Source organism: Nerophis ophidion, linkage group LG02 (assembly GCF_033978795.1).
Source record: "Nerophis ophidion isolate RoL-2023_Sa linkage group LG02, RoL_Noph_v1.0, whole genome shotgun sequence".
NCBI classification, from domain to species: Eukaryota; Metazoa; Chordata; class Actinopteri; order Syngnathiformes; family Syngnathidae; genus Nerophis; species Nerophis ophidion.
In genome coordinates, this window is record NC_084612.1 from 83,056,407 (window position 1) to 83,075,416 (window position 19,010).

The window sequence follows — 19,010 nt, forward strand, 5'->3', positions numbered from 1 at the left end:
AAGAATGCGCTGGATATTTACATATTTGTTGTTAAAACGCTACAAGCAGACGTTACGTATCAAACCTTAATGCTAGCTGTGACTTATTAGAGACAAATTGCATTAACGTTGGTATCAAAATTTTCCGAGCGAGATGAGTTTTGCGTGCTATCAAGTTTGCACATTTTAATACACGCCAACCTTCCGTAGACCGGGCCCTTTGTCTTTGGCTTTTTTTTTAAGTTGACAGCGTACAGCGATTTGATTGACCCTTACATCTTCAACCTTTTGTCCCTTTCTTCCCACTATTAGCAGGGACACTTTGAACCATAATTGAGATTAAAGCTTTCAAAGTCTGCTACACAACACCTTAACCCTTCAAGCCGGACCCCCCGCCGAGCGGGTCCCCTTCCAGACCGGCTCTGAGGCCTTTAAAGGAGCGGTGGCGTTGGAGATAGAAAAAGAACAGTGGGACAGCAGCTCTTGTCAGGCAGCCTGTCACGGCCAATCAGCACGCGGCTTACTTCAAACACCAGCGTCTCATTAGTCGGCCCGGCGGCGCGGAGGCTCTCCGGCGTGTTGAAGGAGCGCTGGTAGCTGAACACGGCTCCTCCGATGTGGAACTCCCCCGGCCAGTCCACCGTCCAGTCCCCGGTCAGGTAGTACTTCCTCTTCAGCGAGCGCACCGCCAGGTAGCTGCCGGACACCTCCATCTCCTCCACACGGATGCTGCGGGCGCCCGCCGGGATGGTGACCATGGAGTAGTACTCTGGGGCAAAGATCGGATATTGGATGAGACATTCGAACAAAACATGACATGATCATGTCCAATTGGGACACTTCTGAACTGCATTATATTTATATAGCGCTTTTCTCTAGTGACCCAAAGCGCTTTACATAGTGAAACCCAATATCTAAGTTACATTTAAAGCAGTGTGGGTGGCACTGGGAGCGGGTGGGTAAAGTGTCTTGCCCAAGGACACAGCGGCAGTGACTAGGATGGCCGGAAGCGGGGATCGAACCTGCGACCCTCGAGTTGCTGGCACGGCCACTCTACCAACCGAGCTATGCCGCCCCACTTCTGACAAACAAAAATGCTCTAATGTTACAAAAAAAATACTTTTTATTATTATTCACATCTGGATCGCGATTCTTATTCATCCCGATTCTAAATCGATCCATGATTTTTAAAAGTCGATTAAAAAAAAGTATACGGATAAACAGTATATATATATATATACTGTTTATTTGTATAATTTTTTTTTTAATCGACTTTTAAAAATCATGGATCAATTTAGAATCGGGATGAATAAGAATCGCGATTAAAAAAAAGTATACGGATAAACAGTATATATATATATATATATATATATATATATACTGTTTATTTGTATAATTTTTTTTTTAATCGACTTTTAAAAATCATGGATCGATTTAGAATCGGGATGAATAAGAATCGCGATCCAGATGTGAATCGATATTTGTGTGTTCTTCTGATAAAAATATTTTTTTTTGTAACATTTGAGCATCCTTGTTTGTCATTTATGTATGTATGTATGTATACATATAGACATATATATGTCTATATGTATACATACATACATACATATATTTACATTAATATAGTGTGTGTGTATATATATATATATATATACATATAGTGTATGTATATATTCATTATAATTCTTTCTCGATTCTTAACAATTCTTGATTAAATATATATATATATATATATATATATATATATATATATATATATATATATATATATATATATATATCTTGATTGGATTATCCAGAGAATAGTGCTCGATACCGTGGTAGAGCGCGATATGTAGGTGTGGGAAAAATCACAAGACTACTTCATCTCTACAGAACTGTTTCATGAGGGGTTCCCTCAATCATCAGGAGAGTTGCCCGTGAATTGAATGTTCATTTCTCTCCCAAAAGCTGTCTAAAAAGAATTTGGCAGTACATCCAACCGGCCTCACAATCGCAGACCATGTGTAACCACACCAGCCCAAGATCCCACATCCAGCCACCCAGAGAGCTGCTGCAACAATTGGAAACTCTCCTGATGATTGAGGGAACCCCTCATGAAACAGTTCTGTAGAGATGAAGTAGTCTTGTGATTTTTCCCACACCTACATATACATATACATATATATATATATATATATATATATATATATATATATATATATATATATATATAATTCCTACAGCCAAAAATTCCATTGCAAAAACCGGTTTGAATCAAGAATTGACTCTCAATCGAATCGGAGTTCGATCGAATCTTTAGGTGCCCAAAGATTTCCACCACAAACGTCTTGGTTTCGTTACATAATATCTCTGTCACCTTTTTAAAACCTTGTTGATATATGCCACTGAAAATGTGCCGGCACAGATCAGGAAAATAAATGAAATTAATAAATTGATTAATTGAGATCACAAATGTTATATTTTTGTATCCAACGATTCATGTTCATAATTTAAATGAGGCAAATTTATGTACTTTAAATTTTTTCTATTACAGACTAAAAACTATGTTAACATTTTTTTTTTACTTGTAATAAGTCGATCAATATTTATTTCCTTTAAAATAATAAGGACAACCTGTGGAGCAGAAGTGTACTAATAACTATTTTATTGACTAATTTGAACTATATATATTATCTTTATTTGATAACAATAATTTTTTAATATTTATTAATTTATTTTTAAATGAGTCATGGTATTGTCGTGTCATAAATGAGCTATATTCCATGTGTTTTCTGATTCTACGCTAAAAACTCACTCCTGTTACTTGCAGTCTTGTACTCCAATGATTTATCCCCGGTGAAAGAACCTTGTACCGTAATAAAATAAAGTTGCCTGAGATAGACAATTCACAGTTGAAGTAGTTAAATGTGTGTATTATCAGATTTAAAGTTGAATAAAGCTGCAAGCAGCGTTGGTCGGGTCCGCCTTTGGCTGCTGCCCCCGAGACCCACGGCCGGATAAGCGTTAGAAGACGCCTTGGAGCCACTATTTTGAGAATCTAATGCATTGTGAAAGTAATGCAGTTGTTGTATTGAAGTGAAAATATCAAACTTCCTGTTGATTTTTGCTAAAGTATGTTAATTATTAAAATGTAGGTCTAAGTGAGACCTACATAGTGTTTTTTGTTTCATGTCTCTTTGACATTACTCCCGGAAGTTACAAGCAGTTTTGTCTGTGTTTTCTTCCTAGGAGCAGTTTGTCCGTGTTGTATTCCTAGGGGGGCGGTAGAGCGCAATTTTGAGTTTTGAGGTTAGGTTTTTTCATCAGATCTCAATTTTTGCCAGACCTGATGTGTGTGTCAAGTTTGGTGAGTTTAGAAGCATTTTAAGGGGGTCAAATAACAGCTCAAAGAGGCAAAAATGACATTTTTTAGGAGACTTTGCACAGGGGTTCTTTGAAGGCGCGTAAAATCAAAACCTGAGAACTTATCAAAACTCTGTTCTATGCTTTTAATCAGAATGGTTCAATCTCTCTCCTGTGCGAGTTTGAAGCCAAAACAACAAACGCACTCAGAGGAGATAATGTTTGAAGAAAGGTGACCGGTTTTTACAAAACTTTTGTTTTGAAGGGGGGATTGCAAACTTCCTGTTGATTATTGTTGGGGGGTGTCAATCTATGAAATGTAGGTCTAAGCGAGACCTACATAGAGGTTTTTGTTTCATGTCCCTCCGACATTCTTACCGGAAGTTACAAGCAGTTGTGTCTGTGTTTTCTTCCTAGGAGCAGTTTTTTCAGTGTTTTATTCAAAAATAGCGCTAGAGCGCAATTTTGAGTTTTGGGGCTTGGTTTTTTTCATTAGATCGCAATATTCGCCAGTCCTTATGTGTGCACCAAGTTTGGTGACTTTTGAAGCATTTTAAAGGGGTCAAAAATTGCATTTTTTGCGCAAATTTTATTTTGAAGGGGTTTTTGCCAACTTCCTGTAGATTTTTGCTGAAAGAAGTGAGTGTATGAAAATTGGGTCTAAGTCAGACCTACATAGGAGTTTTTGTTTCATGTCGCTATGACATTCCTAACAGAAGTTACATGAAGTTTTGTCTGTAATTTTTTCCTAGGGGGCGCTAGAGCGCAATTTTCATTTTGGGGGATTGGTTGCTTAATATGTTGGGAAAGTTCGCTATACCAACGTGTGTGTCAAATTTGGTGAGTTTTGAAGCATGTTAAGGGGGTCAGATTACAGCGAGTAGGTGCGGAATAATAATAAAACACAGCAGTTTCAATAGGGTCCTTGCCCCATGGCCAAGGACCCTAAAAATAGGGAAATGTGCGATCTTACCGTTGGCTCTGTGCTGCAGGGTGTATTGGCCCTTGTACAATTTGCAGGTGGAGTTGTTCCCTTTACAAACGCCACACGCATCCAGAGAGGCTTTGGAACCTAAAATCTGATCGCAGCCCACGGCCTGCAAAAAAAGCACACCAAAAAATGGGATTTTAGCCTTGCTAGGTGATAGTCATTTGTATGTTAGCCTACTACTGTCATTCGTGGTGTTTGTTTGATTGGCAGCTAGCAACACAACTCCAACTGTTACGGTTGATTGTTGCTTTTCATTGCTTTTCAAGAAATCCCCAAATTGGGATCAAGAAAGAGTGACAACTAATGTCTATTATGTTAACTTTAGGGCTGACAAAATGAGAAAATTAATATTAATATGAGTTATATTAATGTGATTAAATCGCAGAAATTATTAATCATGAACACACTTACATTAATCATGCATTTTTTTGTTGTTGTGTACCAGTGGTTGCCCGTGAATTGAATGTTCATTTCTCTCCCCAAAGCCGTCTCAGAGAATTTGGCAGTACATCCAACCGGCCTCACAATTGCAAACCATGTGTAACCAAACCAGCCCAAGATCCTACATCCAGCCACCCAGACAGCTGCTGCAACAATTGGTTTGTACATCCAAATAATTTCTGCACAAACTATGAGAAACCGTCTCAGGGAAAGCTCATCTGAATACTCGTCAACCTCATCAAGGTCTCAATATGACTAGAGTCCGTCATCGTATCGGACTTGAGTGGGCAATGTGCGAGTAGAATCCGACTATTTTACTCCAACACACATCCTGAAAGAACTTTAGATAAAACTAACCAAGTTTTTGGGGCAAATAAATGACATGCATTCAAGCGAAACCTGAAAAAACGTTCCTAAATGACATTCTGACAGTAAAATTGCATTTTTTTGCAAATATTGGGGTATTTTCTTAATTAAATTTCAATCACGCAAGCTAGTAATCATGTGATTAATCTGATTTAAAAAATTAATTAAGACCTAGTTGACTGCAGGAATTTCCACCCGAGCTGCTGCCCGCGAATTGAATGTTCATTTCTCTACCATGAGCTGTCTCAGACAATTTGGCAGTACATCCAACCTGCCTCGCAATCGCAGACCATGTGTAACCAAACCAGCCCAAGATCCCACATCCAGCCACCCAGACAGCTGCTGCAACAATTGGTTTGTACATCCAAATAATTTCTGCGCAAACTGTGAAAAACCGTCTCAGGGAAAGCTCATCTGAATACTCGTCAACCTCATCAAGGTCTCAATATGACTAGAGTCCGTCGTCGTATCGGACTTGAGTGGGCAATGTGCGAGTAGAATCCGACTATTTTACTCCAACACACATCCTGAAAGAACTTTAGATAAAACTAACCAAGTTTTTTGTGCAAATAAATGACATGCATTCAAGTGAAACCTGAAAAAAACTTTCCTAAATTACATTCTGAAAGTAAAATTGCATTTTTGTGCAAATATTGGGGTATTTTCTTAAGCAAATTTTAATCACGCAAGCGAGTAATCATGTGATTAATCTGATTTAAAAAATTAATTAAGACCTAGTTGATTGCAGGAATTTCCACCCGAGCTGCTGCCCGCGAATTGAATGTTCATTTATGTCCCAAAAGCCGTCTCAGAGAATTTGGCAGTACATCCAACCGGCCTCACAAACGCAGACCGTGTGTAACCACACCAGCCCAAGACCTCCACATCCAGCCACCCAAACAGCTGCTGCAACAATTGGTTTGTACATCCAAATAATTTCTGCACAAACTGCGAGAACCCGTCTCAGGGAAAGCTCATCTGAATACTCGTCAACCTCATCAAGGTCTCAATATGACTAGAGTCCGTCGTCGTATCGGACTTGAGTGGGCAATGTGCGAGTAGAATCCGACTATTTTACTCCAACACACATCCTGAAAGAACTTTAGATAAAACTAACCAAGTTTTTTGTGCAAATAAATGACATGCATTCAAGTGAAACCTGAAAAAACCTTCCTAAATTACATTCTGACAGTAAAATTGCATTTTTGTGCAAATATTGGGGTATTTTCTTAAGCAAATTTTAATCACGCAAGCGAGTAATCATGTGATTAATCTGATTTAAAAAATGAATTAAGACCTAGTTGACTGCAGGAATTTCCACCCGAGCTGCTGCCCGCGAATTTAATGTTCATTTCTTTACCATGAACCGTCTCAGACAATTTGGCAGTACATCCAACCGGCCTCACAAACACAGACCATGTGCAACCACACTCGCCCAAGACCTCCACAACCAGCCACCCGGACAGCTGCTGCAACAATTTCTGCATAAACTGTGAGAAATCGTCTCAATGAAAGCTCATCTGAATAGTCATCATCCTCATCGAGGTTCTCAATATGACTGGAGTCTGTCGCCGTACCCGACTTGAATGGGCAATGAACGAGGAGATTCCGGACTAGTTTACTCTAAAACACATCCTGTAAGAACTTTAGATAAAAAATAACTACATTTTTTTGCAAAAAAATTAAGAGCATTCAAGTAAAACCTTAAAAAACGTTTCAGGATAACATTCTGACAATAAAATCAAATTTTTGTGCAAATATTGGGGTATTTCATTAAACAAATTTCAGTTACGCCAGCAAGTAATCATGTGATTAATCTGATTTGAAAACTTAATTAAAACCTCGTTAACATTATTTTTTAAATTGAATGTTCATTTTTCTACCATAAGCCGTCTCAGAGAATTTGGCAGTACATCCAACCGGCATACTGGGCGGACAAGTCAGCCATTGAGCATGTCTGGGATGCTGTGGATCGACGTGTTCCACTTCCTGCCAGTATCCAGCCGTTGAAAAGGAGTGGACCAACATTCACTTACACAGTTCTAGACAGATTTGTGACCGATACTTGAGAGGAATATCAATCAATCAATGTTTATTTATATAGCCCTAAATAACAAATGTATCAAAGGGCTGCACAAGCCACAACAACATCCTCGGTTCAGATCCCACATCAGGGCAAGGAAAAACTCAACCCAATGGGACAATGAGGAACCTTGGAGAGGACCACAGATGTGAGGACCCCCTTAACCTAGGGCTACTAGTGCAAAGGACGTCGAGTGGATCTAGCATAATATTGTGAGAGTCCAGTCCACAGTGGATCCAACATAATAGCGAGAGTCCAGTCCATAGTGGATCTAACATAATAGTAAGAGTCCAGTCCATGGTGGATCTAACATAATAGTGAGAGTCCAGTCCATAGTGGATCTAACATAATAGCGAGAGTCCAGTCCATAGTGGATCCAACATAATAGTGAGAGTCCAGTCCATAGTGGATCTAACATAATAGTAAGAGTCCAGTCCATGGTGGATCTAACATAATAGTGAGAGTCCAGTCCATAGTGGATCTAACATAATAGCGAGAGTCCAGTCCAGAGTGGATCTAACATAATAGTGAGAGTCCAGTCCATAGTGGATTCAACATAATAGTGAAAGTGCAGTCTATAGTGGATCTAACATAATAGTGATAGTCCAGTTCATAGATGATCTAACATAATAGTGCGAAAGTCCAGTCCATACTGGATCTATCATAATAGTGAGAGTCCAGTCCATAGTGGATCTAACATAATAGCGAGAGTCCAGTCCAGAGTGGATCTAACATAATAGTGAGAGTCCAGTCCATAGTGGATCCAACATAATAGTGAGAGTCCAGTCCATAGTTGACGTAACATAATAGCGAGAGTCCAGTCCATAGTGGATCTAACATAATAGTGAGAGTCCAGTCCATGGTGGATCTAGCATAATATCGTGAGAGTCCAGTCCATAGTGGATCTAACATAATAGTGAGAGTCCAGTTCTCAGTGGATCTAGCATAATATTGTGAGAGTCCAGTCCATAGCGGATCTAACATAATAGCGAGAGTCCAGTCCATAGTGGACAGCCAGCACTTCATCCGTGGGACCAGGTCTTGTCCAAGTTCTACATCTTCGAGTTCAACTCATGCGAAAACGGGAGCAAAAACAGAAGTGTTGCGTTTATATTTGGGTATAACCAGACCTTAGGCAGAACCTGAATAAAGCTTAGCTTATTTATGTTGGACTGGGAGAAGCCGGGACACATCTGCTCTTCGCGGATGATAAAGTGAAAGGGTTATCTAAAGCGGCGTATTATGTGTCGCCACATCCAGTCCGGTCCTGGACCACTGCATGTGCAGGACTATGTACCGTGCGCCACAAGCACCATAATTGCTGACACCGGTTCACGTCCGTGTCAATTCAAGCCCGGGTCTGGCGGGCCGCCAACAGCAACACTGTGGCGACTCCTTGGGATTCAGTGAGCGGCCCAAAGTTTTCTGCTCCGCGTCCCCCCCCAAACTTGACAAAGTAAGTGTCGACGCCTCGGTTTAGGTCGGACCGCAAGACGGAGGAAAGACCACGGTCAGAGTTTTGAAATTATCGTTTAGAAACGCGCTCTTGACAGCCGCTGAAAGGCGACACTTGCGGTCCTTTTGCCCGCAGCCGAGGCCACCTGACTTTCCCGCTGCGGACCCGGCATTGGAGTTCCATTCGACGGGACGGCAAGTAGAAGAGAGTGAAAATACCTCGCAAACCCCGTCGATGCAGACGTCGCCTTTGTGGTCGGAGCAGGAGGTGCCGTCTTTGACCTTGCCGGACATGGCGAAGAAGAAGTCGAAGTCCACGGCGCTGCAGTACAGCTTGCAGACGTCTTCGTCTGCGGAAGCATCCGGAAACGTTCACTTTTAGATCAATGGCCACTTCCCGGTTTGAAATAAACAAAACAACGTTTGAAACCCACTACCACCGACCACGAGGTCTGAGAGTTTACACCAGGGGTAGGGAACCTATGGGTCTAGAGCCAGATGCAGTCTCGGATAAAACTTAGCTGACGTTGCTTAACACGATAAGTAATGGATAATAACGATGGTAAGCACAGTGTTAAAAATAACGTTCAAGTCATACAACTTTTTAATTCAACCATCCGTTTTCCATCGCACCTGTCCAATGGTAAAAAGTAATATATTTATTATTGGTTCGATTAAAAATAACGATTATTATGTTGAGGGTCAATTTGACCCATTTCCGTTTTTGTGTTGATCAAAGTACTGGTCATCCTTTCTTTTTCTTGCTGAAATTTGGCGACTTTTCCTCATGAACTGGTGTGTAAAAATCTGGACACTTTGTTGTGTAGCGGAATGTCTTGCAGAGTTTGCATTATCTCAGGATTCAAAGAACATTATAGTCATAATTTTACACATCTAGTAGTAATAGTATTTTTACACATTTAGTAGTTGTAGCACTTGTACACATTTAGTAGTAATTATACTTTTACACAATTAGTAGTTGTAGTACTTTTACACATTAAATCGTTGTAGTACGTTAACCCATTTAATAGTAGTTGTAGTACTTTTACACATTAAATAGTTGTAGTACGTTCAAGTCATAAAACTTTTTAATTCAACCATCCGTTTTCTATCGCACCTGTCCAATGGTAAGAAGTAATATATTTATTATTGGTGCAATTAAAAATAACGATTATTATGTTAAGGGTCAATTTGACCCATTTCAGTTTTTGTGTTGATCAAAGTACTGGTCATCCTTTCTTTTTCTTGCTGAAATTTGGCGACTTTTCCTCATGAACTGGTGTGTAAAAATCTGGACACTTTGTTGTGTAGCGGAATGTCTTGCAGAGTTTGCATTATCTCAGGATTCAAAGAACATTATAGTCATATTGAGTCAAAAAAATACATTTTGCATTTGTAACATTTAAAAAAAAGCATATGTTTCGAGTAAAACTCCCAAAGATGCATTATTTCAGGCGTTATTTGTGTTGACCCTGCGATGAGGTGGCGACTGGTCCAGGGTGTACCCCGCCTTCCGCCCGATTGTAGCTGAGATAGGCGCCAGCGCCCCCCACGCCCCCAAAAGGGAATAAGCGGTAGAAAATCGATGGATGGATGGATGGTTATTAGCCATTTTGCATGTGTTGTTTAGAAGTTATGTTTGAAAAAATGTTTATTGCTTTTTCGCATTATCTCAAGATTCTAAGAACATTATAGTCATCATTTTACACATCTAGTAGTAATAGTATTTTTACACATTTAGTAGTTGTAGCACTTGTACACATTTAGTAGTAATTATACTTTTACACAATTAGTAGTTGTAGTACTTTTACACATTAAATAGTTGTAGTACGTTTACCCATTTAATAGTAGTTGTAGTACTTTTACACATTTAGTTGTCGTTGCAATACTTTAACACATTTAGTGGTAGTAGTACCTTTACGCATTTAGTGGTAGTAGTACTTTTACACATTTAGTAGTTGTTTTACTTGTACACATTTAGTAGTAGTTCTAGTACGTTTACACATTTAATAGTAGTAGTAGTACTTTTACACATTTATTAGTAGTTGTACTTTTACACATTCAGTTGTCGTAGTACTTTTACACATTTAGTTGCCGTTGCAATACTTTAACACATTTAGTGGTAGTAGTACTTTTACACATTTAGTGGTAGTAGTACTTTTACACATTTAGTAGTTGTAATACTTTTACACATTTAGTAGTTGTAATACTTTTACACATTTAGTAGTTGTTTTACTTGTACACATTTAGTAGTAGTTCTAGTAGGTTTACACATTTAATAGTAGTAGTAGTACTTTCACACATTCATTAGAAGTTGTACTTTTACACATTCAGTTGTCGTTGTATTACTTTTACACATTTAGTAGTAGTAGTAATTTGACACATTTATAAGTTGTAGTACTTTTACACATTTAGTAGTTTTAGCAATTTGACACATTTAGTCGTAGTTCTAGTATTTTTACACATTTAGAAGTTGTAGTACTTTTACACATTTAGTAGTTGTTATACTTTTACACATTTAGTATACAAATATGGTGTTGCGGGTCATTTTGACCCAGATACTTTAATGTGGGTTTATAGCCAAAATAAACAAGTCTCTTTGATGTACTTTTTACTTTGATGTACAGTTATTTGTATTGTGATTGCTTCTGAGACCCAGAGAGGGAACTTTGTCACACTTGTCCTTGTCACTGTTCTCATGTCATCTCTTTGACAAACTCACCAAAAATGAGCTCCAGAAGGATGACATCTGGGGAGACAAGGACAAGTGTGAGAAAGTTCCCTCTCTTCACACACCTGGCTCTGGGTCTCAGAGACAATCCAATTACAAACAATTGTACATCAAAGTAAAAAGTACATCAAGGAGACACGTTTATTTTTGGACCTGAACAGCTATTTACCCACATTAAAGCGCCTGGGTCAAAATGACTCGCAACATCATCTTTTTATACAAACTCTGCACAAACATTCCACTACACAACAAAGGGTCCAGATTTTACACAGCAGTTCAAGACCCTAGATGAGGAAAAGTCACCAGATTTCAGCCAGAAAAAGACAGGATAACCAGTACTTTGATCAACACAAAAACTGAAATGGGTCAAATTGACCCTTAACATAATACAATTGGAATAAAAAAATGTAATGTATGTCACTTTTCAAAATGTTTATATAACCTAAAATAAAATTGTTATTGGTTTAACCTGTTTTCTTGACTGTTTTGAGTGCATTTACACAGTACGGGTCAAAACGACCCGCAACATAATCAATGTAATTTTTTTCAACATAATACAAGGGTTAAAAAGAATAAGAGACTTATTATACTCTAAAAATGTTGGTCTTGTCAAGACCTGGACTACGGTTTGGTTGTTTTTCCCCGTGGTGCAAAGCGATTGGAACGGACATGGCGTGAAAGTAACGACATCTTTAATCTTAACCTCGAAAATATTACAAAAACAAAGGGTATAAACAAAAGGCGCTCTCAGTGGAGGTTAAAAAGTTGGCTATGAAAACTAAAACTCGCACAATGGGAGAACTATGAACATAAAATAAAACTTATAAACTATGGCATGAAAAACATACTTGGACCCTAGAAAGAGCACGGATCGTCGGCATGGATAACGTAGGTGTGTAGGAGGTGACAGAGGGTGAGTAGAAGGTGATGTCGCTAGGCTGACTGCCTGGCAACTGCAGGCTTCAATGGTGACGTGGTGATTGACAACAGGTACGTGAGTGCAAGTAAATCAGGTGTGTGAGTCGTGAAAACAGGTGAACTGATTGGTGGAGTCATGGAAACAAAAACAAACCAGGGTGCGCAAAAACAGGAGCTAATGGAGTCAAAAACCAAACAGAACATAACTAAACAGAACATGATCAGGTCTTACTTAAAAATGCACGCATTTAGTTGTATTCAGTGTTTAAAAAATATTATACGGCTCTCACGGAAATGCGTTTTGAAATATTTGGCTTAATGGCTCTCTCAACCAAAAATGTACCCGACCCCTGGTTTATACAGTGGGGCTAGAAAGTATTTAGTCAGCCAGCGATTGTGCAAGTTTTCCCACTTAAAATGATGACAGAGGTCTGTAATGTTCATCATAGGTACACTTCAACTGTGAGAGACAGAGTGTGAAAAAATAATCCAGGAATTCACATTGTAGGAATTTTTAAGAATTTATGTGTAAATTATGGTGGAAAATAAGTATTTGGTCAACCATTCAAAGGTTTTGGATCAAAATCTCACGATACATGGCCCCGTTCATTCTTTCCTTAACACGGATCAATCGTCCTGTCCCCTTAGCAAAAAAAACATCTCCAAAGCATGATGTTTCCACCCCCATGCTTCACAGTAGGTATGGTGTTCTTGGGATGCAACTCAGTATTCTTCTTCCTCCAAACACCACCAGTTGAGTTTATAGCAAAATGGATACATGGATGATACAGCAGAGGATTGGGAGAATGTCATGTGGTCAGATGAAACCAAAATAGAACTTTTTGGTATGAACTCAACTGGTCATGTTTGGAGGAAGAAGAATACCAAACACAGCATTTATTTGTACAACCCAATCGAAACAACCTTTCCTAGTCATGGTGCAAAAAAAAAAAAAAGGTTCAACCGGCACGAAGTCAACACACTTTGTCACACATAACAAAACCTGTTATAATAAAAAAAAAGTCCAAGCACCATAAAATTCAAAATTACACCCATTTAAATCCGTTGCAAGGCATGATGGGAAAAATGCCAAAAACTAGGTCCACATTGTCCATGTTTGACTTTTAGCTGCTTGATATTTCTGACTGATTACAAAGCGTTGAAGAGGTCATCACAGAAGTAAACATGGTAGGAGTCCAACTTTTACATACTATTATTTATATATACTTTATATGATATTACTATAATTATATTATATCAATTATTAACTATATATCCATTATGTTATTATTATATGTACACAAACACACACGAATATATATATATATATATATATATATATATATATATATATATATATATATATATATATACATATATATACTGTATATACATACATACATACATATATACACATACATACATACATATATATATATATATATATATATATATATATGTATGTATATATACATACATACATACATACATATATATATATATATATGTATATATATATATATATGTATATAAACATATAGTTACTTTGCATGTAGTCAGTTTTCGACCTAACTTTTTTAGTCCAATCCACCCCCCCAGTTAAAAAGTTTGTACACCCCTGACCTAAAGGGTCCACACATGTGCAAAGGCTACATCACTTCCTGTCTCACACTGGTTTAAATGTAACTTAGATAATGGGTTTCACTATGTAAAGCTCTTTGAGTCACTAGAGAAAAAGCGCTATATAAATATAATTCACTTCACTAAAAATAAAATACCCGACCGGTGTCAGTAGTGTGTCGTTCATTGAAATGGCAGAGGAGTGAAAGTGGTTAAAAATTGGCCATTTTATGTCTTTTTGTATATTGTATACCGTATTTCCTTGAATTACTTCGCAAAATAATTAGCGCATGCTTAACATTACCGCCGGCTCAGGATTAACGCCAGGTCAAACTCGTTTCGCAAAATAATTAGCATATGCCTAGAATTTCCACAGGGTCAAACTCGTCACGTCACGAGTGAGACTTCACCTGTCATCATTTTCAAAATGGAGGAGGCTGATTTCAATCATTTGAAATCGGATAAAGGGAAGAAGACTAAGGGCTATTCAGTAGGATTTAAGGTCCAAGCTATTGAATATGCTAAAAAGAACAGTAAGCAGCTATGTTTTATTAATATACCGTAGCTGCGTGTGTCAAATATATGATCCATTAAATGACTCCCGCCTTCTGGTGGTAGAGGGCGCTAGTGATCCTTCTTGCGACTACTCGGCTGCAGAAGAAGTGACAACAAGCAGCGATCGTTTATTTTTTCCTCTCGTTTGCACTTTTAACATGGAGGATTACATATCTAAAATAAAACCGTTTTCTAAACTGGACTTTCAATCAAAGCAGGAGGTAATAAAGGAAGATCTCCATCGAGACATAGAGACTTTTAAAACTGAAGAAAGATAAGGAAGACTTCTATGAACAAGTTATCGATGCTTTTGATCAGAAGGAGCTGCGTATGGGCTTTATTTATAAGTAAAGGTAAGACCATTTTATTAAATGTGCTTTTCATGATGGTATCCTTACATCACACTCAAATTTATAAGCGCAGGCCTAAATTTACCGCATGCTTTTTGGTAAGCGCCGGAGTGAGAAGAGGTTTTAAATTAATTAGCGCCCCGGCGGAAATTCAAGGAAATACGGTATTTTAGTATCATTGTTCTCTTTTACTCCGAGGTAAGCTATTTTTTTTTTGGACAAAACATGGATAAACATTTAAATATGTGGCATCGCAGAAGCTCCGTCGTAAGCTTGAAAAAAGGAAGTGACGCGGTCTTCGCGCAAGCGTGAAGTTCCGGTTTTGAGCAAAACGCTTCGGACTTTAAACTATTGGATAAACTTACTCCTTTTTTGTGCAGTTAATTCATAATCCTCGGTTCTTGTCGCCTCTCGTTTTTTCAAAAGCCGTAGAATATAATAATCTAGGAGGTCTCTTCCCGGTAACAGGCTCCCAATCGGTCCCCGTCTCGAAGTACTTGTTTTGAACCAGTGGAAAACCTCAAAAACTGCACCAACCCCAGTAGTTACCAGGAATATTATCATATCGAGTCTGGTACTTGCGCCTACCTTCACAAACGACAAATCTCCCGGGTCGTTCTGCCAAAACCTGACTGACTGAGCAAAGGTGGTTGTTGGGGTTAAACCTGGACTCAGAAGACAGGCACTGACAACAAAGTCTTCTCTGGGGATTTATTGTCTGCTTGAAAATTCGAGTCTGAGCAGCTGCCCACGGTTGAAATGAACGACAACAAAGGTGACTTGGCCCGAGGTCCCGAAACCTCAAGAACTGCACCAACCCCAGTAGTTACCAGGAATATTGTCATATCGAGGCTGGTACTTGCGCCTACCTTCACAAACGACAAATCTCCCGGGTCGTTCTGCCAAAAACAGACTGACTGACTGAGCAAAGGTGGTTGTTGGGGTTAAACCTGGACTCAGAAGTTAGGCACTGACAATGAAGTCTTCTCTGGGGATTTATTGTCTGTTTCAAAATTCGAGTCTGAGCAGCTGCCCGCGGTTGAAATGAACGACAACGAAGGTGACTTGGCCAAAGGTCCCGAAACCTCAAGAACTGCCCCAACCCCAGTAGTTACCAGGAATATTGTCATATTGAGTCTCGAACTTGCGCCTACCTTTCGGGTCGTTCTGCCAAAACCAGACTGACTGACTGAGCAAAGGTGGTTGTTGGGGTTAAACCTGGACTCAGAAGACAGGCACTGACAACGAAGTCTTCTCTGGGGATTTATTGTCTGCTTCAAAATTCGAGTCTGAGCAGCTGCCCGCGGTTGAAATGAACGACAACAAAGGTGACTTCGCCCGAGGTCCCGAAACCTCAAGAACTGCCCCAACCCCAGGAGTTACCAGGAATATTGTCATATCGAGTCTGGTACTTGCGCCTAACTTCACAAACGACAAATCTCCCGGGTCGTTCTGCCAAAACCAGACTGACTGACTGAGCAAAGGTGGTTGTTGGGGTTAAACCTGGACTCAGAAGACAGGCACTGACAACGAAGTCTTCTCTGGGGCTTTATTGTCTGCTTCAAAATTCGAGTCTGAGCAGCTGCCCACGGTTGAAATGAACGACAACAAAGGTGACTTGGCCCGAGCTCCCGAAACCTCAAGAACTGCTGCAACCCCAGTAGTTACCAGGAATATTGTCATATCGAGTCTGGTACTTGCGCCTACCTTCACAAACGACACATCTCCCGGGTCGTTCCGCCAAAACCAGACTGACTGACTGAGCAAAGGTGGTTGTTGGGGTTAAACCTGGACTCAGAAGACAGGCACTGACAACGAAGTCTTCTCTGGGGCTTTATTGTCTGTTTCAAAATTCGAGTCTGAGCAGCTGCCCGAGGTTGAAATGAACGACAACAAAGGTGACTTGGCCCGAGGTCCCGAAACCTCAAGAACTGCCCCAACCCCAGTAGTTACCAGGAATATTGTCATATCGAGGCTGGTACTTGCGCCTACCTTCCGGGTCATTCTGCCAAAACCAGACTGACTGAGTAAGCAAAGGTGGTTGTTGGGGTTAAACCTGGACTCAGAAGACAGGCACTGACAACAAAGTCTTCTCTGGGGATTTATTGTCTGCTTGAAAATTCGAGTCTGAGCAGCTGCCCGCGGTTGAAATGAACGACAACAAAGGTGACTTGGCCCGAGGTCCCGAAACCTCAAGAACTGCCCCAACCCCTGTAGTTACCAGGAATATTGTCATATTGAGTCTGGTACTTGCGCCTACCTTCACAAACGACAAATCTCCCGGGTCGTTCTGCCAAAAACAGACTGACTGACTGAGCAAAGGTGGTTGTTGGGGTTAAACCTGGACTCAGAAGACAGGCACTGACAACAAAGTCTTCTCTGGGGATTTATTGTCTGCTTCAGAATTCGAGTCTGAGCAGCTGCCCACGGTTGAAATGAACGACAACAAAGGTGACTTGGCCCGAGCTACCGAAACCTCAAGAACTGCCGCAACCCCTGTAGTTACCAGGAATATTGTCATATTGAGTCTGGTACTTGCGCCTACCTTCCGGGTCGTTCTGCCAAAACCAGACTGACTGACTGAGCAAAGGTGGTTGTTGGGGTTAAACCTGGACTCAGAAGACAGGCACTGACAACGAAGTCTTTTCTGGGGGTTTTATTGTCTGCTTGAAAATTCGAGTCTGAGCAGCTGCCCGCGGTTGAAATGAACGACAACAAAGGTGACTTGGCCCGAGGTCCCGAAACCTCAAGAACTGCCCCAACCCCTGTAGTTACCAGGAATATTGTCATATCGAGTCTGGTACTTGCGCCTACCTTCACAAACGACAAATCTCCCGGGTCGTTCTGCCAAAACCAGACAGACTGACTAAGCAAAGGTGGTTGTTGGGGTTAAACCTGGACTCAGAAGACAGGCACTGACAACGAAGTCTTCTCTGGGGGATTTATTGTCTGCTTGAAAATTCGAGTCTAAGCAGCTGACCGCGGTTGAAATGAACGACAACAAAGGTGACTTGGCCCGAGGTCCCGAAACCTCAAGAACTGCCGCAACCCCAGTAGTTACCAGGAATATTGTCTTATTGAGTCTCGAACTTGCTCCTACCTTCCGGGTCGTTCTGCCGAAACCAGACTGACTGACTGAGCAAAGGTGGTTGTTGGGGTTAAACCTGGACTCGGAAGACAGGCACTGACAACGAAGTCTTCTCTGGGGATTTATTGTCTGCTTGAAAATTCGAGTCTGAGCAGCTGCCCGCGGTTGAAATGAACGACAACAAAGGTGACTTGGCCCGAGCTCCCGAAACCTCAAGAACTGCCGCAACCCCTTTAGTTACCAGGAATATTGTCATATTGAGTCTCGAACTTGCGCCTACCTTCCGGGTCGTTCTGCCAAAACCAGACTGACTGACTGAGCAAAGGTGGTTGTTGAGGTTAAACCTGGATTCAGAAGACAGACACTGACAACGAAGTCTTCTCTGGGGGATTTATTGTCTGCTTGAAAATTCGAGTCTGAGCAGCTGCCCACGGTTGAAATGAACGACAACAAAGGTGACTTGGCCCGAGCTCCCGAAACCTCAAGAACTGCCGCAACCCCTTTAGTTACCAGGAATATTGTCATATTGAGTCTGGTACTTGCGCCTACCTTCCGGGTCGTTCTGCCAAAACCAGACTGACTGACTAAGCAATGGTGGTTATTGGGGTTAAACCTGGACTCGGAAGACAGGCACTGACAACAAAGTCTTCTCTGGGGATTTATTGTCTGCTTGAAAATTCGAGTCTGAGCAGCTGCCCGCGGTTGAAATGAACGACAACAAAGGTGACTTGCCCCGAGTTTCCGAAACCTCAAGATCTGGCCCAACCCCAGTAGTTACCAGGAATATTGTCATATCGAGTCTGGTATTTGCGCCTACCTTCACAAACGACACATCTCCCGGGTCGTTCTGCCAAAAACAGACTGACTGACTGAGCAAAGGTGGTTGTTGGGGTTAAACCTGGACTCAGAAGACAGGCACTGACAACAAAGTCTTCTCTGGGGATTTATTGTCTGCTTGAAAATTCGAGTCTGAGCAGCTGCCCGCGGTTGAAATGAACGACAACAAAGGTGACTTGGCCCGAGCTCCCGAAACCTCAAGAACTGCCGCAACCCCTTTAGTTACCAGGAATATTGTCATATTGAGTCTG

At 40.5% G+C, this 19,010-nt stretch overlaps 1 protein-coding gene across 1 annotated transcript in view; it reads right to left on the bottom strand.

Moving 5' to 3' along the window:
* LOC133546652 (A disintegrin and metalloproteinase with thrombospondin motifs 18-like) overlaps positions 1-19,010 on the bottom strand; it is a 197,534-nt gene that overhangs the window by 70,075 nt on the left and 108,449 nt on the right. The window contains exons 14-16 of the mRNA XM_061892447.1: positions 8,880-9,010; positions 4,298-4,421; positions 504-748 (exon numbers count right to left, since the gene is read on the bottom strand). Of these exons, the coding sequence (XP_061748431.1) occupies positions 504-748; positions 4,298-4,421; positions 8,880-9,010 (500 nt within the window). The remainder of the gene's footprint in view (positions 1-503; positions 749-4,297; positions 4,422-8,879; positions 9,011-19,010) is intronic.